Source organism: Schistocerca serialis, chromosome 3 (assembly GCF_023864345.2).
Source record: "Schistocerca serialis cubense isolate TAMUIC-IGC-003099 chromosome 3, iqSchSeri2.2, whole genome shotgun sequence".
Lineage (NCBI taxonomy): Eukaryota > Metazoa > Arthropoda > Insecta > Orthoptera > Acrididae > Schistocerca > Schistocerca serialis.
The window spans coordinates 280,933,791-280,958,696 of record NC_064640.1 but is presented as its reverse complement, the minus strand read 5'-3'; the positions used below and the strand labels follow the sequence as shown (position 1 = coordinate 280,958,696).

At 38.7% G+C, this 24,906-nt stretch overlaps 1 protein-coding gene across 1 annotated transcript in view; it reads left to right on the top strand.

Moving 5' to 3' along the window:
• Nucleotides 1-23,425, top strand: part of LOC126470787 (palmitoleoyl-protein carboxylesterase NOTUM) — a 338,465-nt gene extending 315,040 nt beyond the window's left edge. Inside the window, exon 13 of the mRNA XM_050098797.1 lies at nt 23,124-23,425. Coding sequence (XP_049954754.1) covers nt 23,124-23,425 — 302 coding nt within the window. The remainder of the gene's footprint in view (nt 1-23,123) is intronic.
• Nucleotides 23,426-24,906: the final 1,481 nt, after the last annotated feature.

Below are 24,906 nucleotides of genomic sequence, written 5' to 3'. Positions count from 1 at the left end.
CATCCCATTGTACCAGTTATTAGGGTTTCTTCTTGTTCCATTCATGTATGGAGCATGGGCAGAATGATTGTTTGAGGAGGAGGAGATAGTGTTTAACATGCAATTGACAATGAGGTCATTACAGATGGAGCAGAAGCTCAGATTAGGGAAGGATTGGGAAGGAAATCAGTCATACCCTTTCGAAGGATCAATTCTGGCATTTGCCTGAAGTGATCTAAGGAAATAATGGAAAACCTAAATCAGGATGACCAGATGTGGGTTTGAGCCATTGTCCTCCCAAATGCAAGTCCAATGGTGCTAACCACTCTGCCACCTTGCTCGGTGAAATATTGTTTGAATGCCTCTGTGCATGCAGTAATTATTCTAATCTTATCCTCACGATCCCTATATGAGTGATACATAGGGGATTGTAGTATATCCCCAGAACAATCATTTAAAGCTGATTCTTGAAATTCTGTTAACAGACTTTTTTATGATAGTTTACATCTATCTTCGAGAGTCTGCCAGTTCAGTTCCTTCAGTATCTCTTTGACATGCTCCCATGGACTAAACAAACCTGTGACCATTCGTCCTACCCTTGTCTGCATACATTCATTATCCTCTGTTAGTCCTTCATGGTATGAGTCCAACACACTTGGGCAATATTCTAAAACTCATCACACAAGTGATTTGTAAGCAATCTCTTTTGTAGACTGTTTGCACTTCCCCAATGTTCAACCAATAAACCGGAGTCTAACATCTGCTTTACCCATAACTGAACCTAGGTGATCATTACATTTCATATCCCTCCAAAGTGTTACCCCCAGGTATTTGTACAAGTTAGCCAATTTCAGCAATGACTCATTGATATTATAGTCATAGGATACTACAAATTTCTTCATTTTGTGAAGTGCAAAATGTTACATTTCTGAACATTTAGAGCAAGTTGCCAATCTCTGCAACACGTTGAAATCTTATCAAGATCTGACTGAATATTTATGCAGCTTCTCTCAGATAGTACTTCATTATTGCATCACCTGCAAAAAGCCTGATTTTACTGTTATTGTCTGTAAGGTCATTAACATATAACATGAACAGCAAGGGTCCCAACACACTTCCTTGGGGCACACCCAAAGTTACTTCTACATCTGAAAATGACTCTCCATCCAAGATAACATGGTGTGTCCTTCTCACTAAAAAGTCTCAATCCAATCACAAATTTCACTTGATGCCCCATATGATCATACTTTTTACAATAAATGCAGGTGCAGTACTGAGTCAAATGCTTTTCAGAAATCAAGAAACACTGCGTCTATATGGTTACCTTGATCCAAAGCTTTCAGTTTGTCATGTGAGAAAAGAGTAAGTTGGGTTTCACATGATCAGTGTTTTCGAAATGCATGCTGGTTGGCATTGAGAAGGTCATTCTGTTCAAGATACCTCATTGTGTTTGAGCTCAGAATATGTTCTAAGATTCTACAACAAATCATTGTCAAGATATTGGACAGTAGTGTTGTGGATCACTTCTACTACGCTTCTTGTAGATGGGTGTGACCTGTGCCTCTTTCAGAAAAATGGGCAAGGTTTTTTGTTCGAGGGATCTATGATAGATTATAATTAGAAGAGGGGCTAACTCAGTCACAAATTCACTATGGAATCTGACAGGGATTTCACCGGTGGCTGGATCTTTATTCAGTTTTAATGATTTCAGCTGTTTCTCAACACCACTGACACTAATATTTATTTCGTCCATTCTTTCAGTGGTACAAGGATTAAATTGGGCAATTCTCGTGGGTCTTCCTTTGTGAAGGAACATTTGAAAATGTAGTTAAGCATTTCAGCTTTTGCTTTGCTACCTTCAATTTCAGTTCCTGTCTCATTCACTAGGGGCTGGAAACACTTTGGTGCCACTAACAGCCCCTACATATGGCCAGAATTTCTTTGGATTTTGTGAAATGTCATTTGACAATATTCTGCTATGCTAGTCATTCAAAGCATCATGCATTGCTCTCTTGACAGCCAAATGTGTTTAATTCAGCATCTCTCTATCAATAGCCCTATGCTCTGTTTTTCACCTATTATACTGGGTACGTATCTATCCAGTGCATGATCAATTATTCTTTTAAACTTGAGCCAGAGTTCCTCTATATGCTTCTGCTCTGTGCTGAAAGTTTCAACTTCCTCATTGAGATATGCCACTACTGATTTTTTATCTAGTTTAATGAATGTATATGTCTTTCTGCTTGTTTTAGTTGCCCTTTGTACTTTGGTAATCATTGTAGCCACCATTACATCATGGTCACTGATACCAGTTTCGATGTGTACATCCTCAAAGATGTCAGGCCTATTTGTTGCCATTAGATCCAATATATTTCCATCATGAGTGGGATTCCTAACCATCTGTTCTAGATAGTTCTCAGAGAAAGCATTTAGTAACCTTCCATAGGATGTCTTATAATGCCCACCACTAGCAAAACTATAATTTTCCCAATTAATTGTTGGATGATTAAAGTCTCCACTAATGATTAAAATATGATTGGGGAACTTACGTACAAGTGAAGTGAGATTTTCTCTAAGGTTTTTGCTTGTGGTGGGCGATAGAAGGATCTAATTATCATTTTATGCCCACCCCTGATTCTGCATCTTTCCCAAACAGTCTCACATGCATCTTCAATTTCTATCTTGGTGGATTTGAGTTTCTTGTCTACTGCAACAAATACACCACCCCCATTTCCCATTTGCCTATCCTTTCAATGTACACTTAAATTTTCCCCAAAAATCTCACTGCTATCAATTTCAGGTTTTAACTAGATTTCTGTAGCTAGTATTATTTGATTTTCATTGCTCTTCATGAACACTTCAAACTCTGGCACTTTGTTGTGAATGTTTTAGCAGTTTACTGTTAGAATGTTAATACTGTCACCTGTGGGAGGAATTTCTTTTGATCTTACAATGACACTTCTGGGTTTCCTACTGCTGTCATTATCTGGACTGGATGGAGAGTAGCCTAAACTAAACAACTCTTGTGTGCACCCCACACACAGTCAGCTACGTAAGTAGCAGCCTCTGAGACATAGTGCACACCTGACCTATTTAGGGGGACTCTACAGTTCTCAACCCTATGGCGCAAATCCAGAAAGTCGCAGCCTAGCTTCTCACATAACCTTTGAAGTCTGTGGTTCAGTCCTTTGACTCGTCTCAGAACCAGAGGGCCACAATGTATCTACATGGAAAGTTTAAACTTATTTGTACAAGAATAGGCATGCTTCACAAACCTCTTAGAAAAATGAGTTTTTTGCGTGTAATATCCAAACAACAATTAAAATTTATCTTAGCTCAAGTTCCGATACACCAATGGACCAAATTTGGACCATCAGTTTCACTACAGGCCAGAGTTTTTGCATGTAAAATCCAAATGAGGGTTACATTTTTTATGCATAAAACCTGAATGGTGCATATACAAATGGGCCATAAACTGAGCATTAATTTCAGCCCAATTAAAATCTTTTGCAAAAGGACTGAATCAGTTCACAAAACCTGCCTGGGTGCCAGCCCCAGTTCATCATTCAAGCCTTGCTTAATAGATTGTAACATAGCTACTGTAAGACAGATGTTTAAATGGGTATACAAATAGCTGATGGTGCAGGCTAAACTAAAAACTTTTTACCCCATGTTCCTAGCTCAATTAGGATCTGAGCACCAAAACCCCCAAAACTGTGATTCTGCAAGAGACCTTTTCATACATATTTGTTACAGCACTTCCATGCTATAATGATTGAGTATGCAGTATAATATCATTTGGGAGAGGTGAGAAGGATTCTGGAAAGGGAGTTCCTCACCACAGGATATAATGAATGTATGTAAAAGCCTTGGCAGGAGATGTGGTTAAGTTTTTACAGACTGAGGTTATATTAAGTGTAAGAGGACTGCTCCTTTATAGTTGGTTTATGGTGTTGATTTGAGAATTAATGAAAATTGTGGATATGGCATAGGAGATCATTTTGAGAACTAAGTTTGGAGGGTAATACCTCTTTGTGAAGGCCTTAATTAAGGCCTTCAACATATTGGGCAAGGGATTGTTTGGTCACTGCAAACGCAGCTAGTGAAGCAGATGTGCTATTGGTGGATAGAGATTTCATGTAGCTATAAGAGAGGTGGAATTAAGTATCTAAGAAGGTGGTGTGCTTACGTGGAGAGAACCAGGTAAACTTAAAAGGAATGAATGTGTTAAGGCCATAGAGGATAGAGTGTCTTGGCCCAGGGTCTAGATCATGAATAAATCATTAATGAACCTGTACCAGATCTGGATCTCAGGTAGCTTGTATTGTGAAGCAAGTTATCTAAGTTTTCATAAGTGCATGGCAGTGGTGAGATTTTAAGGTCAGACACTGGTTTACAGTATATGTGATTGCGGGCTTTCTCAGCAAATTGCAATGATAAAATCTCTTTGTGTGGTCAGCCTAGTGGTGGTATCATCTTGTTGCAATGTTTAATGAGTTTTGGATCAATCATCTTCAGGTGAAGTCACTTTGCCTGAAGATGATGGGTAAAAAACTCTCTGAAACGCTGTGACAAGATGGTGATGCCACTTTGTTGATCATCCAAGAAGATTTTGTCATTTATTTACAATATTATACATTCTTCTTCATGCTGATATTTTAAATGCTTGTTTCTACATCATAGAAGTTGTGTTGAATCCAGAGCTGTTTCTCCCCAAAAATCATGCCATAGTTCAGTATGGACCTACAAACAGCAACACAAACGACCTTAAAAGTACCTACATTGGTTTTATTTCTGATTGACTACAGGAAAAACCAATTTTCTTAAGCCTTTTTGATACATACTACGTTTATATTTGGTCATGATTGTAGTATGTTACTGATGTATGGTTGAATAAATTTGATGTATTGCCTATGGTAGTATAAGGGGAAACATCTTCTTCATGTTTTGTCTCTGTTTCTTAGTAATATGTTGTCTCAAACCAAGGTTTTGTATCAGAAGTATTTTCATTGACTGTATCTTGGAGTGTGTCCACTCCACTAAAAATATAGATGCCATGTGGCATTTTTGACTGGGACATCCCACGGGTTGGGTTCAGCCACAAGTGGGAAAGGGTGTTCTTCTTCCATACACTTTAGCACGTTTCCTTGCAGATATGTGCAAGCTGTGTGGCATATTTGTTTGTAGAGTGTAGGTGTGTGTAATGGGTGCATGTATAGTGTGGTGTTATGTTTGTGTTGTATGATGGTGGTGAGAGAAGAGAAAAGTTGAAACCCATTGCTGACACATAGGCTGCTCCCTACATATAGCACCAAGGGGGCTACTGAGCTTAACATCCCCATTTGACAGATGTATCACAATCAACAGTGTCATATGCTCTCACTTTGCAAGAACTGCAGAGAGAAACTTCCTGGTAGATTAAAACTGTGCGCCGGATCGAGACTCGAACTCGGGACTTTTGCCTTTCGCAGGCAAGTGCTCTACTAATTGAGCTACCAAAGCATGGTTCACGCCCCATCCTCACAGCTTTACTTCCACCAGTACCTCGTCTCCGCTGCAGAGTGAAAATCTCATTCTGGAAACAACTGCAGAGAGGTTTGGAATTTAATCCAGGAAATTGGCACAGAGACTGGTATCAGGAACTTTACACCAACACCTCTCCTCCCCATGCTGGCCAATAACTGGTAGTGAAAATTTCATCCTCCACTAGGATGTGAATTATCTTACCTCAGAGTCAAGCCCCACCAGACATATGTGCATAAGTGATCTCAGCTATGGCGGAAAATTACACTCCACTGCTTATCAATGTACGTGTGTAACCTACATACATAAATGAATTAGCTTTTAAGTGCACATTTGTTAATGCCACTAATGTAAATGAGAAAAGCGTTTGATCAAACACAGAGTCCTGTAGGACACTGCAAGTTACATTTAACATGTCTAATCTGAAACAGACTAACTTCTTCAGAGACAAAAACAGACATTTAGGCATTCATATTGGAGAAGTTTTGATACTATACAGCAAAGATCATTAGTGTATAGCCTCTGAGTCATTTTTCAAAACAATGTATGTTATGGATGATTTCAATACTCATGAAGAACTTTATTCACATTTGGTGATAAGGTTTGGAGTGAAATTTCTATTGAAGGCTTTTGGGAATTGATTTGTATTAAATTGCTGGTGATTAGCAATATGGAACATGTTGCAATGGGAATGAGAAAATCATCATGTGTTTAGTATGTTTTGTGGAAGAATAAATCACACTAACGTTTCGTGGAAGAATAAATCACACTAATCTGTTTGTGTTAAGATTATTCTTCTCTATAATACATTTCAGCTGCACAGACTGGCACTTTTCCACATTTCTTAACAACAAAATGCAGTGATTACCACTAAATTCATACCATATGCATTTATGTTATTCCTTGACAAAACATTTGAATGCATTCAAGTGTAATGTTGTTTATTAAATTAGGAAGGAACTTGTTAGTTCCATGGTGTGTTGTAGCAACTAAAGAACTTCAGGACGAGGTCAGACAAATATTACAGCATACACTCAAACTTTTAGTTATTTATTACAGCCTGATGATGGTAAATAGTTACATTTGTAAACAATTAGTCTCCACACAGATTACATGTATTTGATACCTTCACTGACACTTACAACACTGAACATTTCGTCATTGCAGGAAGACTGTTTCACTTCAGAGTACAACTGTCAATAACATAATACAAAGTTCAGAATCAGTGTTCTATTTGAGCACAGCTGGATCTGTGCTGAGATGGAACTGTCATCATTAGTGCTGATTACAAGTGGTCACTGATTACAGAGACACTGGGGGATCACATACAGACTGGGGGAGAGCAGCACTGCACTTGGACATAAATAACTTTCTGCCTGTGTCAGCTTGAGGAAACACATGAGGGCGTGTCTATGCTGACATCTCCTATTCTTCGATGCATTGGGCAGCGACTGCCTTTACTTATGATGGTGCCATGAGATACCAAGTTTTACATGAGACCTCATTCTGAAGATGATGCTACAAGTTCTGTGCCAACATTATGTGGAATCAGGCTTCTCATTTGGGTGACGTTCACATAAAATGAAACTGAGTTCTTGGTATGACTGTCATTGTTTTTCATCAGTGTTATAATTTGTTCTCCTACAGCTTCTCACAAGCAACCTGTATTTTCAGCAAGATCCCATTAATTGTCAGAGTGTTAGGAGGAACACTTCATGGATATCATAGTCTTTTTTGCTCCCCAGGCAATCTGATGTTAATCCTATTGACTCCATCCAGGATGCCATTGAGCCAAGTTTGACCTATCTTCATGAGTTGTAAGTGACAGTAAAATGGTCATGTATGAAAAAGGCTATCCAGTGCTTCCATTGTCTCACGCAATCCATATTAGAAATCTTAGCAACTATCATCTCGTTTAAAGAAGTGCTACGCATTACTAGTTAGGTATCTTGAATGCTTTTGCTCATGAGAGTACAGGGTGTTACAAAAAGGTATGGCCAAACTTTCAGGAAACATTCCTCACACAGAAATAAAGAAAATATGTTATGTGGACATGTGTCCGGAAATGCTTAATTTCCATGTTAGAGCTCATTTTAGTTTCTTCCACCTGTGCCCAATGCAGCATGTTATCATGATTTCATACGGGATACTCTACCTGTGCTGCTAGAACATGTGCCTTTACAAGTACGACACAACATGTGGTTCATGCGCGATGGAGCTCCTGCACATTTCAGTCGAAGTGTTCGTACGCTTCTCAACAACAGATTCGGTGACCGATGGATTGGTAGAGGCGGACCAATTCCATGGCCTCCACGCTCTCCTGACCTCAACCCTCTTGACTTTCATTTATGGGGGCATTTGAAAGCTCTTGTCTGCGCAACCCCAGTATCAAATGTAGAGACTCTTCGTGCTTGTATTGTGGACGGCTGTGATACAATACGCCATTCTCCAGGGCTGCATCAGCGCATCAGGGATTCCATGCAACGGAGGGTGGATGCATGTATCCTCCCTAACGGAGGACATTTTGAACATTTCCTGTAACAAAGTGTTTGAAGTCATGCTGGTACGTTCTGTTGCTGTGTGTTTCCATTCCATGATTAATGTGATTTGAAGAGAAGTAATAAAATGAGCTCTAACATGGAAAGTAAGCGTTTCTGGACACATGTCCACATAACATATTTTCTTTCTTTGTGTGTGAGGAATGTTTCCTGAAAGTTTGGCCGTACCTTTTTGTAACACCCTGTATATGCTCAGTGTTCCTTGTTAGCTAAACTTACTATGGATCCTATTTCAATGAAGATTTTAGAAGTGCACAGTAAAACATTTATTTTATGGCCACACTGAAAGCCTGCCAATTGCTTTTACCTACCACACAGCCTATGTACCTCTTTTATTTTGTATTGTCACACATTGTTGCTAGCAGCTAGTTTTTATGGCATGACTAACTACAGTTGTGAATAACTGATCCTGCAGTCAAAGGTTATTACATTACCTGATATGCATAACTATATTTTTCTATATTATTGCTAGTGGTCAGCCTTTTCTTCATTCCAGTTGTCAGTCTGTAGATGAGTGCTGTCATGCGAAACAACTACAAGAAAAATACCACTGGTGCAGTTGTGCTGGCCCTTATAAGCATTTAGTGGTATGCAAAACCTTTCCGGTCTCCATTTAAAAATGAACCATCATTCAAAATATACAATATTTAAACTTACAAGGAATATGTGAAAGGAAGTGCTTTTTGCGCTAGCTATTTTGCAACATTAGAAACAAACCTAGGTTTGGTAGTAAGTGTGAGTCATGATGGTCTAGCAAGCAGAGCAATAGAATCTGGACCTGGTGGTGTCAGGTTTAATCCCAGATAGGGGTGAGAATTTTTCCTCACTGCAGTCCATCCAGGATGGTCCCCAGTCCACTCAGCCTGCTGTAAAAGTGAGTGCTGTCGATAATTCCTGTGGTTTAAAGGTCCCTAGACAAGTGACCTACAACCCCTCTCCATCCTAATGCCGTGGAAAACAGAAAGGCTGCAGTACGACTAATGACCAGTCACAGGTTTATGCCACAAAGATAACCCTTACCTTTTACTCATCTTTATCTGTTGTTTTTAATGGTGCACTCAGACTTTATACACCATGTGATCAAAAGTATCCAGACACCCTCATCAACATAAGTTTTTCATATTAGGTGCATTGTGCTGCCACCTACTGCCAGCTACTCCAGATCAGCAACCTCAGTAGTCATTACACATTGTGAGAGAGCAGAACAGGGCGCTCTGCAGAACTTACAGACTTCGAATGTGGTCAGGCGATTGGCTGTCACTTGTGTCATACATCTGTATGCAAGATTTCCACACTCCTAAACATCCCTAGGCCACTGCTTCCGATGTGATAGTGAAGTGGAAACATAAAGGGACACATACAGCACAAAAGCATGCAGGTCGACCTCGTCTGTTGACAGACAGAGATGCTGACAGTTGAAGAGGGTCGTAATGTGTAATAGGAAGGCATCTGTCCAGAACATCACACAGGAATTCCAAACTGCATCAGGATCCACCTCAGGTACTATGACAATTTGGTGGGAGGTGAGAAAACTTGGATTTCATGGTCGAGCAGCTGCTCATAAGCCACACATCATGCTGGTCAATGCCAAACAATGCCTCACTTGGTGTAAGGAGCATAAACATTGGACGATTGAACGGTGGAAAAACGTTGTGTGGAGTGACGAATCACGGTACACAATGTGGCAATCTGATGGCAGGGCGTGGGTATTGTGAATGCCTGGTGAACGTCATCTGCCAGCATGTGTAGTGCCAAGAGTAAAATTCGGAAGTGGTGGTGTTATGGTGTGGTCTTGTTTTTCATGGAGGGGGCCTGCACCCCTTGTTGGTTTGCATAGCACTGTCACAGCACAGGTCTACATGGATGTTTTAAGCACCTTCTTGCTTCCCACTCTTGAAGAGCAATTTGGGGATGGCGATTGCTTCTTTCAACACAATCAAGCACCTGTTAATAATGCACGGCCTGTGATGAAGTGGTTACCTGACCATTAGATCCCTGTAATGGACTGGTCTGCACAGAGTCTTGACCTGAATCCTATAGAACACCTTTGGGATGCTTTGGAATGCCGACTTTGTGCCAGGCCTCACCAACCAACGTCAATACTTCTCTTCAGTGCAGCACTCCATGAAGAATGGGCTACCATCCCCCAAGAAACCTTCCAGCACCTGATTGAACGTATGACTGCAAGAGTGGAAGCTATCATCAAGGCTAAGAGTGACCAACACCATATTGAATTCCAGCATTACCGATGGAGGGCGCCATGAACTTGTAAATCATTTTCAGCCAGGTGTCTAGATACTTTTGATCACATAGTGTATTTGCCACCCCTTTTGAATTACTGGTAATTTTACTAAGAGAAAATTCAATTAATGAATTAAATTATAACTACTAGGTTGTGCTGAAAGGTAATGCCTCCTAATTTCTTAGGTGGAAAATCATAAAGCTCTTTTTTTTTAAAAAAAAAGATTATTAACAGTCTACATCTTTATTTCTAATGTCTATATATTTATTTCTCAATATAGTCACCTTGGCAATTATTACAACAAGAGACCAGTTTGGTGATACCACCACTTTAGAATAGTTCACTTTGTTGATGGAGCTACAACCTCATGTCTGCTTTCACTCTTTCATCATTATCAAAGTGAAGTCCTTGAAGGTGTTCTTGAAATTTTCGAAACAGATAAAAATCATATGCGGCCAAGTCAGCACTATATGGAGGATGACCAATGATAGTGAACCCAAGGTGTTGTACTGTTGCAGATGTTGCAGCCATCATTTGTGGTCTGGCATTGTCACACTGAAGGAGACGGTGCTCCATGTGTGGACGAACTCTTCAAATTAGAAACTCAGTTACAATATGCTGTTTCTCATACACCGACATAGTTATGTTACACACCACCATGTTGCGCTCAACTATTCAGAGCCCTCTAGTGGCAGAGGGCTGCAGATATGCTGACATGAAGCATAAATATGTAGAATGTTAATAACATTTGTATTATTTAAAAATCTAGAAGGGTTTTCGCATAAAAAATTCAGAGGCATTATTTTTCAGCACACCCTCCATAAATACATCTTACTGCTACATATAAGAGATTTAGGCAAACATGGATATTATGGAATTACAGGGCTGTCATCATAATATATTTATCATTGCTGGTTATTGAGTTCTGGTTTAATTACTCTATTTGGTATAATAAAATTGATTATCACATCAAAACTATTTGACGTAAAAACTTATGATGTTCATTGCTTACAATTGTATCTTATATGTTTCATTTGTCTTATCACCTCTTAACATAACTATGCATTTGTCTTCTTAATTAAAATTGTGAAAATATTGATTAGGCATACAAACATTACCTTCAGAGGCTTTACTGCAGGCATCAGTGAGTTTATCTCATTCACATGGCCAGTGTAGTACAGTCTGTTTTTCTGTTGATTTATTAGATGAAGTGAAACATTAATGACAGTAAATTTAATTTTCATGCCTTGTTGAGTTGAAACGGTCTCCCAGAAAGCCCCAGAATGTCATTAGGTGCTCAGCTTGTGCCCATCACCTCCCATCCAACTGAGCCTGGCATTCAACTGTTAAAATGCTGTCATCGACCTGACTGTACCTGCTCTGCCCACTTGACCTTGAATCACACATGTGATCCTCTAACTCTCCTCGCCAACTGAAGCCTGAAAGATGACAGTCTTTTAAAATGACCCAAACTTTATAAGTTTGTGGGAGAGGTCCTGCAACAAGATCTTGCACGCTACTTGTTGAACGTTTCAAAAATACTCTTCTGTATGCCAAAAACATTTTGTTTAAGAGTTGCCTGTTTGTGTTTCTATGCTTTACTTTGTAGCTATTGTACAACAACTACTATTCCTTAGATATTTTACTGGTGTTATTTCAAGAGCATGAGACATCTGTGCTGTCTTTAACTGTGCCCTTAAGTCTTTATTTGCTAGAGATTCATTAAACATTAACCCAAACCTGAACCATAGTTCCTCTGCAGGCACATTATCTGATTGAAAGCATCAAGACACCCTTTGTAATGCAGAATTGACCACTATACTGGGTGTAGCAGGTATGAGTGCAGATATTTTTATATGTGGTACCTTAATATGAATACACCAATGTCTTGGTTATTTCTTCCCTGTGTTGAACAGTCTTCCCACAAATATGTCAAATAATATACTAACTGATGTTTTCTGAAAAGTTGTAACTGTGCCGCTAAGTAGACAATGCTTGCCAGTACAAACCAACTGTTTTGCATCCATGCATCCACAGTTTAACCCCTGACATACAGCCCAGTGGAAAATAAGCATTAATGACTTGCTCTTGGACATGTACCTGGAGATACTAACCAACCTAAAGACATATCATTCATAATATTGTAGCTACATTTATTAGTTTGCAAAAGAAGTCAATACTGACATAATGCTGTCCAGTACACCATCCTCAGTCACCATTGGAAATACCTGCACTTATACCCATTACACCTCGTATGTATCATGAGGGGCAGACCCACCAGTATAAAAGGAGATGGGGAGTATTATACTGTCAGTAGAGAAGCAGTAACAGGATAAAGGGTTAGTCAGAAGAGCTCAGTGACTTCAGATGTGGGTAGTTATTGGATGTTGTCTGAGTAATAGATTCATCAGGGGCATTTCAACCATTCTAAAGCTACCCAACTTGATTCTTGGTGATGTTACTGTGAAGTGTAAATGTGAAGGAAAGACAACAAATAAACTAAGACCACACATACCTCATGTATAACAGACAGGGACACTTGAGCATTGAGCAGGATGGATGTAAAATATCTAATGAAATCAGTAGAAGGAATCACTCACAAGATTTTTGACATGGATTTTACTTTGGTAGCAGTGATCCTTCTTTTCAGAAACTAAGTTTGTTAAAATGCAAACTCACCACTTTATAAGGCTATCCTCTCACATTTATTTCATCAGTGAAATAATGATGATCAGCTTATAATCAGTAATTCAAGCAGTTGATACATTGTCACGTAGAAGATGGTGTAGTTAGATGAATGACGAACACTAACTTCAGTTAATGAAGGTTTATTCAGCACTTGCACATACAAGAGCATGGAGTGAACTGCCTCTGGCTAGAGCACATACGGTATATATACAGTTACAGAACATTCCAGTACAATGATTCTTGATATTTGTGGGTACTTCTGGAATTTCCTCGACCCAAATAGAGAAATTGAAAAGTTCAAGTGAGTTTTGAACTCAGGATCCTCCATGCAATAATCTAGTATCATAGCCAATATGCCACAGTGATGGTGCTACTCAGCTTATTCTGCGACATTGCTCCCTCCTTAAGAGAACAGCCTCTCGGTGTTATATCCTCCTAGCCTGGGAATGAGTCATCGGTCCTGCATACTCCAACTCCCGATGACTGATGCTCACCCTGGTGGTGATCTTCTTAGAACTTCCTTTTCTGCTATGCTCTTCATCACTTTTCCACTTGTTGCCTGTTGCTGGAGCATTGAATTTACTCTGGGTTGCAGGATCCTTATAGGGCTTCATTCGAAGGACGTGGACTGTATTTCTGATCTTTCGTCATCTTGTCGGTGTCGAAATCTTCAACTTCTCACTCTGAGTACTATGGGACTTAACTCTTCAACTTCATAAGTAACATCAGACAACTGTCTTACAACCTTATAAGGTCCAAATTAGTGCCTGAGGAGCTTCGCAGAGAGAGCAACCTTCCGAACAAGAGTGAAGATCCAGACGAGGTCATCAGGCTGGTAGACAACAGGGCGGGGGCTTGTGTCATACCTTCGGCGATCGTTTTCTTGAGCCTGCAGCGTGTGAAGTCTTGCTAACTGCAGAGCTCCTCAGCTCTGGTTATCACCTGGCTGATGTAGTCATAATCCACATCATGAGGATGTAACAGAAAAACAGTGTCCATCGTCATAGTCGCTTCACGCCCATGCACCAGGAAAAATGGCATAAATCCTGTGGTGTCTTGTTTGGTGGTGTTGTAGGCAAACGTCACAAAAGGTAGCACCTCATCCCAGTTGCTCTGCTCAACACTGATGAGCATTGATAGCATGTTGGCCAAGGTCTTATTAAGGCATTCAGTAAGCCCGTTAGTTTGCGGATGATAGGCAGTCATCATGTGATGAATAATGTTGCACTGACAGCTTAGCTCTGTCACAAGATTCGATTGAAAAACTTTCCCTCGATCCTTAATTAACGACCTTGGGGCACTGTGTTTTAATAAATGTCTTCCACAATGAATTTGGCTACCTAAAATGCTTCAGCTGTTTTCACGGCTTTTGTAATGGCATAGCGTGTCAGATAATCAGTGCAAACAATAATCTATCTATTGTCACTAGCAGACATTGGAAATCGTCCTAGGAGGTCAATCCCAACACACTGGAAAGGTGTTTTGGCTGGTGGAATCGGTATGAGTCGGGCAGGTGGTTTCTGAGGAACTGCCTTTCTCCTCTGGCGACAGTGCGACACATAGTGACAAGCACTTCTGAATAAACCTGGCCAGAAAAATCTCTTGCGGATTCTATTGTATGTCTTAATAAATCTGAAATGTCTGTCCTCAGGTGTGTCATGGAATTTCTGTAGAACATCTAAGCGCATGTGTTTAGGAATCACTGGCGGCCACCTCTTTCCAAATGGATCAAAGTTTTTCTTGCAAAGTAATCCATTAACTACCTTAAATTGTCATTTCACATCCTCTGACTGGTTTGAGGCAAGCATAATTTGAGATATCTTGGTGTCCTCCTTCTGCTTAGCAGAGAGATCCTGGAGTGCAGCGAGACAGTCACTATCTTCATCAATGTCTTGATGGTCTTTCACAGGGTTTCTTGAGAGGCAGTTGGCATCTTGGTGTTTTCTTCCACTTTTGTACACTATGGTAATGTCATACTCCTGAAGACATATGCTCACCTGGCGAGTCGCCCTGTTGGATCCTTAAGACCTGTCAACCAACAAAGTGAATATGGTTGTAACAACTGTGAATGTCCTTCCATAGAGATATTGTCAAAATTTGCACATGGCACAGATCACAGCAAGACATTCTCTTTCTGTAGTTGAGTAGTTTCTCTAGACTTTTGTAAGTGTTCTAAAAGCATAGGCTATAACCTTCTCTTTTTCATCCGAAATTTGCACCAGACCAGCACCGATCCCATACCCACTGGCATCCGTGTGTAGTTCTGTAGGTGCTCTCTCATCATACAGACCAAGTACAGGGTCATTCATCAGAGCTTTTTACGGCACATCAAAAGAATCTTGTTGAGCACCACCCCAGATAAATTTGGCATCGGCTTTTAACAACTCGTGGAGTGGCCTGGCTTTGATACAAAAGTCTTTGATAAAACAATGGTAATAAGAACATAATCTGAGGAATCTTCTCACATCTCTAATACTTTTACGAATAGGAAATTCCATTGTAAATTCCGTTATAGATCTCACCTTTTCTGGGTCTGGCCACACATCTTTGTTTGACACAAGGTTTCCAAGTATTTTGATTTCTTTTGCTCCAAAGAGACACTTTCTTGGATTAAGTTTCAGTCCGCCTTGTTGGAGACACTTAAGAATGGTCCTCAGTCTTTTTATGTGTTCATCAAATGTCTTTGAGAACACTATAATGTCATCTAAATAACAAAGACACATTGTCCACTTCAAGTGATTTAGAAGATTATTCATCATCCGTTCAAAAGTTGCTTGTGCATTACACAAACCAAATGGCATTACCTTAAGCTCATACAGGCCCTCAGGGGTGAAGAATGCAGTTTTCTCACGATCAGCTTCATCTACTTCGATTTGCCAGTATTCCAAGTACATGTCCATGGTTGAGGAAAACTTAGCCCCCTTCAGACAATCTAGTGTATCGTCAATTTGTGGAAGAGGGTAAATGTCCTTTTTAGTTATCTTATTAAGCTTCCTGTAATCAACACAAAAGCGCTAACTGTCATCCTTCTTCCTGACGAGAACCACTGGTGACAACCAAGGGCTCTGCAAAGGCTGAATGATGTCATTCTTCATCATTTTGTCTACCCCATCGCAAATTATTCAGCGCTCCATTGTTGACACATGGTATGCTCTCTGGTTTATTGTTTGATTGTCTCCAGTGCTAATCTGGTGCTTCACCATCGATTTCTCTAATGTGCTCTTTACCTGTGGATTGAAGCATTCAGAGAACTCTTCAAGAGTGGCAAGTAGCTTCTTCTGTTGTTCCTTAGATCTGGTGATAGTCGAGCTAGAAGATCTTGTCTCATAGTGGTAACACTAATTTCGCCCACAGACTTGGCATGGGAGGTGTCTATGACACTCAGCTGTTCTGCAATTAATGGCTCAGTCTTTGCTACACACATGCATCTTGGAAGGATCTGCAGTTCTCGGTGGCAGTTAACTATCCACAATTCACTGAATCCATTCTTAAATGAGACGACAGAGGCTGGGATGACCAAGTTATTCTTCAGTGGTATGCTCCTCTTACATTTCACTACAAGACCCGTGGGTTGATACATGGCATGACACATGACTATTGCCTTTCTAGTACTGACTGCTGGAATGATCACTTCATCCAGCACGCATAGTCTCCACACACTCAGATGGGTGTGTTCCTGTCCACAGTATCTCATCTTGTCTAGCATAATCTTCGAACAACCACAATGTATAATTGCCTGACAAGCTTTCAAAAAGTCCTATCTGAGAATGATGTCGTGACTACACTCTTGTAAGATTATGAATTCTAAGGGCTGTGTATGGCCACTTATACCCACATGAATGACACATCTTCCTGTAGATTTTACCTATTTCCCATTAGCCACCTTCAGCAGAGATGTTTTGTTGTTGCCGAATATGGATTCCTGCAACTGGCAATGGCACTTCTCCAAAATTACTGAATATGATGCTCCAGAGTCAACAAGAGCTTGGGCTGGTCGGCCATCCATGAGGATATCGATGTAGTTCCCTATCATTTTTGTTGTGATTGACAGCGGAGGTTTTTTTTTTCTTCAGCGACCTCACTTCCATGCAAGGTCGCACCCTTTAGTTTTCCAGGTTGCGGCGGCTAGGTGATCAACTGGAGCTTCTAAACAATGATGGAGACCTTGGTCGGCTTGTTGGGGAGCATTTTCTCCAGTGGCTAGCTTGTGGCGATGGTGACCTACGTTGTCCTGCACCCACATCTTCTTGTTCATCTTCATTGTCCCGGAGTTGGCGTCAGCTAAGATGGGTTGCTGTCTTCTGGTGTGGGCATAATCAAAAATCCGCCACCTTTCTTGACAATAGCACACCACATGTCCTGGTCGTCCGCCCTGGAGACATACTGGTTGGTTATCCTGGGTCCTCCAGACATCAGTCTTCCTTGGTGCCCAAACAGGTTCTCATGTGGCATTGTAGGAATGTAACTCCACCTTGGTCTTCACCTTTTCACCATTTTAAAGGGAAATGAAGGACGAGAAATTGGGTTCAATGTCTGTTCCACTTCCTCCCTTATGACCTCTTGAAGCATCTCGGTTTTTTGCTCGCCATGAAATCCAAATACCTTCTAAACTTCCTCTCTTACTGTCTGATGAAGAACACTTGTGAAATCAGTTCCTTCCTCCATCACAGACTTTGATACAACATTTGGAAGCCATTCAAACTTCTTGCATGTAATTCTTTTTTGATGCATTGTCCCGATATGATGGCACCATTTTATGAAATCATCTTCTGTTGAAACCTCCTTCAGGGGTAGGGCTTGATACGTGTCCTCAGCAACACCCTTCATGAGATGTGCAACCTTATCTTTCTCCTTCATTCTCGGATCCACTATTTTACACTCCTCCAAGACATCTTGAATGTAGGATACTGTAGTTTCTCCTGGACACAGCACTTCTGTCATTGTGTTGCTGAAATACTTGCGCAGTTCCACCTGGAATACTTCCCAGCTTAAGAACTTCTCCATGTTGTTCTCATACCATTGTTTGGCAGTGCCCTCCACGTAGAAAAACACATTAGCCAAACACACGGTGTCATCCTATTTGTTAAATGTGGCTATACACTCATATACCTTCAGCCACTTGTTTGAATCTCAACCATCGTAACCAGAGAACCCGGAAGGATGTCTCGTGTGGTGGCAAAGAGTTGCTGTCATTGTTACATCCTCTTCTTCTTCTGTCTACAATAGATTGTGATTTGTTGAATATGGCTTGAACTCGGGTTTCTCATCACGTAAACGGCAGCTCTGTCATGGCCTGATGGGAGCCACTGTGTCGTCAATAGTGTGCGCTATCATAAGTTCCAATACCCGATGCCTCCACCAGAATAGTGTCACGTAGAAGGAGCTGTCACATAGAAGAAGGTGTAATTAGATGAATGACGAACACTAACTTCAGTTAACGAAGGTTTATTCGGCACTTGCACATACAAGAGCATGGAGCAAACTGCCTCTGGCCAGAACATATATATATATGTACTTCTAGAATGTCCTCGACTTGAATATAGAAATTAAAGTTTTACAGTTTAGGTGAGTTTTGAACTCATGATCCTCAATGCAACAGTCTAGTATCATAGCCACTACACCACAGTGACAGTGCTATTCTGCATCTTCTGCGATAATGTCACAGGTCAGCATCTACATTACAAATGTTTTCACAGAGTGGCAACATTTTTCCAGTACTCTTTCACAGTCAATTTCTTTCTATCAAACAACATGAAATTTGTTTTGTTTACATACTGCACTAAGTACTTGTTCAATTTGTATCATTAACTACACATAATAAACGGTTCTTTTTTTATGGACAATAATGACACTAAGGTGTTTATTATGTAATTATAAGGTGTTGCCCTATGTTAATTGTGATTACATATAGATGCGAACTTGTGCCTAATCAGTAGGAAATTTACATTTTGATAACCCACATTGGACTGACTGACTGGTTCTGGCTAGCAACACAGAGTTTTTTACAATTTAGCTAGGTAGTGACTGGCTCAAGCCTTGTCTTGCATGCCTACTTACAGATATGCGTACGAATGAAAATAAAACTCTGTTACTATATTTTAATTAATAACATGTAAAGGAGCAAAATCATGGGACACAAAATTATAATAAGCAAAAGAGGATTTTTCTTAAATGCAATCTGTATTACCAGAAGCTGGGCAAATTTATAGGTATTATTTCATATAAATAATTTTTACTTCTGTGTAGATTACAAAGTTCCCCAAAACTTGCTAAACACTTAAATTTCCCAAATCAAATAATTAGAGAGGTAACAAGTTCTTTTAATGGAAGTGGGCAAATTCGGACTTTATAACCACTTTTTTTAAATTCAAACATTCTGGAACATGAGAACATCAGTAACTTTGAAATAGGAAGAAGTTTGGAAAAATGAAAATTATTATGGAGAAGTGAGAATGATGGCTCTACCAATTTATAAATAAATAGCCAGTTGCTCACTAAAAATTTCAACTCCAATTCTTCCTTACAAAACTTAAATTATGAATATTTCTTTACAAGAATTATTTCCAGGTAAAATAATTGAGAAGTTGTTGTCATTAATAGAGAAATTACATTGTGAATAATAAAGATTTATGAATTTCCACTTCAAAAATGGCATAGTTTTTTTTGTGTAACTATCATATATTTGTTTTGTACAAAATGGGATCAAATAAAGGAAAAATTTATATTGGTGTCAGGAGTTCTACAAGAACAAGTAGAATGGTTCACCTTTACTCTGCCACATAAAGAGTTCCAAGTGCTACAAACAGACCAACTAACACAATAACTGTGCACAGGTAGTTAGAAAGAATGGAGTGCAATGGTCGAACTGCTCCTTGTAAGCAACACATTTCTGTAGTCAGTTCTTAATTATGCTTGAAGTGGTGTAAAGAGCAATGACATTGAACCATGGATGACTGGAAATGAGTGGTTTGGAGAGATGAATCACAGTGTGTCCTGTGGCAGTGTGATTGAAGGGTTTGGGTTTGGCAAATGCATGAAGAACTTTACTACCATCATGTGCAATGCCAACAGTTAAGTGCAGAGGAGATGGTATTATGGTATGGGAATGTTTTTCATTGTTATGGTGTAGTTTCCTTATTGCACTTAAGAAAGCCAGGTGTACTGTGGACAATAGAGATACAGTTCGGTGATGATGATTTTTGTATCAGCATCACAATGTTACTTGTCATAAAGCAGCATCTGTGAGTCAGGATTTGTCGACAATAATACTTCTGAAATGAACTGGGCTGCCCATAATCTGAACCTGAACACAACAGAACACTTCGAGATGAGTCAGAATGTTAACTACACTCTAGACCCCAATGTCCAACATCACTACCGTCTCTAATTTCAGCTTGTATGGAAGAAAAGACTGCCACTCCTCCATAGACATTCAGATGCCTCACTGAAAGTTTCCTCAGCAGATTTCAATCCATCATAAAGGCAAAGGGAGCACAGAGTTCTTATCAACTTCCACTAATAGGTTTCCAGATATTTTTGATCATATGATGTATCTTGCCAGGCTAAACTATTCAAGCTCTACCAGAGAAATAAACTGACACTATCTTTATCAAATTTAATTCTTATGAGGATCTTTCTTCTTGAGTCATGTAGTCCTTCAAGCCTTGCTATAAATGTATCATGGTCCAAGATCTGAATTTCAGTGTAAACATTCTCCAAGAGATTACCTCTGTTTGCTTCAGCAAACCTAACATTTTCTATCATGGATCAGAATTATCTGTCCTCGGCAGTTTTGCTGAGAAAGGTTTTAGAATTGTTTCAGAAGGAGCTTTATTTCATCCACTACTTACGACATTTTAATTTTTATAATTGATTGTGGAGTGGCTATAACTTTTTCAAATGATTACAGTATGAGTGGGGAAATATTTGTTAATGAACTGAGGCATTCTCTAAAATTTTCAGTTATTTCTGCAGATCAGTCTGGTGCACAGTATATGGATCCAGCAACAACTTTCAGTGTAAACTCACCCAAACTCTTCCATATACAGACTGAAATTCCATGTAATTTCATTTATATTCATTGCATGCTGAAATACATATGCAACTTTCTATGCATCTAGTTATCAGTGACAGTGAATGTCTGAGGATATTGCTGACTTCTCATACCTTTATAACCTTCAAGAGAATGTGTAATTTTTGCTGCTGTAACAGTTGAGCTGGACTATTCATTACTCTTGAGAGCACCAGCTGTAAAACTGAATTACTTCATATCACCAGCATAGAGGAGACAACAGTTGGAAGAGAGGGGTGGTGTGAACACTGATGCACTGGAAATTGTGGCAGTACTGCTGCTTTTTAAGCAGTGCGCTGGACTAGCTCTACATTCTTTCCTTTCATTGCCATTTGAGAGGTTCAGGTGTCATTTATAAAGAAATAAGGAGAGATATAGTTACAGAAAAATTAAAGCCATTTCATACAAGATCCTAATATTTTACCTTACTAGATTAATGATATACTTACTTAAATACAAGATCCTAATATTTTACCTTACTAGATTAATGATATACTTACTTAACTATTGTAGCTTACTGATGTCATTTTGGACTATCATAAGAAATCTAATAAAAAAAGTGAAAACCCAAATGGTGCACCATTGTCTCAGATGGGACAAATGTTCAAGAAATCACAGCACTAACTCTGTTAACAGATTCCAGTAACAAATTTTCGTCATGAAGATAGAACATTTCAGTTGTCGTTGAGTTTGAGGAAGCTAAATAGTGCTAAATTAATTTTGTGCCAAAATGTTCTAATACGTAGTAAATGGCCATGAATGACAGAAGCATTAAAGAAGCAAGTTAAAATATGAAAAATGTGTTGGACTGAGTGTTCCTCAATATAAACTTATCACCAAGAAATATCAGTGCTAATTACACATTATGAGGTATTTTATGAAGATTTGGTTTGTTAAAAGCCAACTGGCCATAGTGGTAACCCAGTTTCCTGTCAGATCACGGAAGTTAAGCACCGTTGGACTTAGCTAGCATTTAGATGGGTGACCATCAGAGTCTGCTGAGTGCTGTTGGCAAGTGTGGTGCACTCAGCCCCTGTGAGGCTAATTGAGGAGCTACCTGATGGAGAAGTAGCAGCTCCGGTCATGAAAACTGACAATGGCCAGTAGAACAGTGCATGGACCATGCCCCTCTGTATTTGCATCCAGTGACACATATCAGCTTATATCAGCTGAGGATTACACAGCATTGGTTGGTACCATTGGGCCTTCTAAGGTCAGTTTGGATGGGGAGAGGGGGCAAGAGAGAGAGAGAGAGAGAGAGAGAGAGAGAGAGAGAGAGAGAGAGAGAGAGAGAGGTGTGTGTGTGTGTGTGTGTGTGTTAAAAGTAATAGAATTCAGCAATCTGCCAATGTTAATGAAGCTGTGTTAAAGTTAAGCTGTGTGAGTCTAGAATCCAAAGCAATTTTCCCCACATTTCTTCCAAATAATTTGTGAAAAGAAAGAAGACGTAAATTAGGATCACCCAAGGAAAATTGAAATCTACCTTCCTACAAAACAGGAATCCAGGATCTTCATCACTGCATCACATTGCTACATGTGAAAAATACATTTTACAGTTGTTCTGGCAGGTTAGTTGAGTATATTGGTCTTAAAACAAGTATTGGTTTCTCAGTTTAGCTACTTGCTTGTAAATGTATTAACCTAATGATGATGAGTTTTGAAAGTTTCATAGCTGTCAAAATGTTTTTCACAAATTTTTCTCAAGATTATTCACAATATATGACAAAATAAATTCCTAACATGTCGCTTTGTGTTTACTCAGTTGTTTTGAATGAAATTTCACATTTTGTTATTGATTATGGGTTGAAATAACATACGGTTGTAAATTATTTATAGGAGCTAAAATGAACCAAATGATCTTCTTCTTATCTCGAATAGGTATATTTCACATTCATAAGCTCTATTTTGCTATTGATATACAGTTGGACCTGCTCAATTTTTTTTTTTCAGATATTGGTGATAGGAACACACATTCAGTCTCAAATACAATACCATAACCTTCATTTTTAATTTGGTGCATTGAATCTTCTAATTACATAATTTATTTCTCATTTTTCCACAGGAAGGCAGCACAACTGCATGCGTTCACCAAGATATGCATCACACACACATCAGAACTCCAGAGATTCTAATGACTCATGTCATTATCATATAATAGAAAGGTGTTCGTGGCCACAGTGCAATCATTCATGTCCAAAACTGCAGAACCCTTATACAGGAGAAGAAATGGACTTCATTGAATTGTTAAAATCATTTGGCCTTGACATGGTGAATGTTGCAAATGCACTTGATATTGACATTCATACACTTAACAATATGGATCATGAGGAATTGCTTCAGTTACTTACACAACAAGCTAACTGAAACATGTACTTGTATAATGTAAATAATGTTGGACATACTGTACTATATTAACTATATTAGAAATGGAATTAGTTTTCTCTATCCATAAAACAGGAATAAAAATAAAACTAAAATGATCAACATGAGTTGCATTGCATTACAACTCAACTTACAAAATACTGTGTGTCAGAAATCTTCAGAGCAGTTCCTTGCTATATTATTATTTAGTTAGTCATCACCAAAACTTCCTGTCTTTTATTTGGTAAAGTAAAAGGAACACAAAAGGCTTGAAAAAATCATGTTTATATCAATAAATGTACACAAACACTTTACAGTCAATTCTGCAATAGGGAAAGTAAAAGTGAAGAAAATACTTACAGTTTACCACTGATATATTAATTATAGTATTGTCACTTATTAATGAAGAAGATCACTGCAAGTGTTTAAATTTGAATCAAAAGCAGTATCTGAAGTTATTGGTACATGTTAGATACAAAGGGAATCATTTTTATGATACAGTTGATAATTTCATTGTTAATATAGTTATGAAAAATTAAAACTACAAAAGTAAGTAATTTTAAAACACTTTATTCACTAAATGGTTCAAACCTTGAGATGTATGTGTTTTTGAAGTTTATGGAGTTGCTGCTGTTGGTTAAGTCATGATACACAACTCAGGATCATATTATGTTGTGATGCTGTGTCTCATGTTATCATGTGATTTTCTTTGGTAGAGTACTGAAGTGTAATAATTAAAACTGTAATGTTTAACTGTTTTAATCTAACCACATTTAAAGAATAATATAGATTGTTACATCAGCTTTAAAACTTGAGCAACGGCAAAATTACTTAATGTAGTAATGCTATTATTTGTGTTGATCCTCTAGTCAGTTTGTAATGATTTTTCACTTGTTAAGCTTTAGCAACAATTGTAAATAAATGATGGATCAAAATAATGTCACATAGAAAAGAAATGCAAATATTTTCAGTAGTTTGAGTACATCAGTTACTAATATAGCACTTAGTTTTAACTTTAAACAAAAATGCATTTCATTTATCAAAAAAAGTGTTACACCATTTTTGTTTAACTTCAGAAGATTCAATAACATGAAAAATGACAAAAATGCCTTAAATAGAAGGAAATATGAAAAATGAAAAGAAAGCATGAGATACATATCACCAGCAAAGCATCATGATCATTCAAACAACTGTATAAAAGAAAGTATTATGTGGACAGATACCAAAACTTTATTCTTCAGATAAATGAAAAATTCTTTTTTCATGTCTAATATTCTTGTTGTGGTCATTGTATAAACTCTAACATTTTTCATTGCAGAGAAAATAATTTCTTAAAAAGGTAATAATCTGTCTTGTTCTTGTCCTGAACAAGATGTAAAGTTCACTTGACAATGAAATTCAGACAAACTGTGGTAGTTCCATTAGTAATTATTTCTTACAGATCTGTTTTTACCTTATGAGGCTATCATCAGGTAACACTTGAT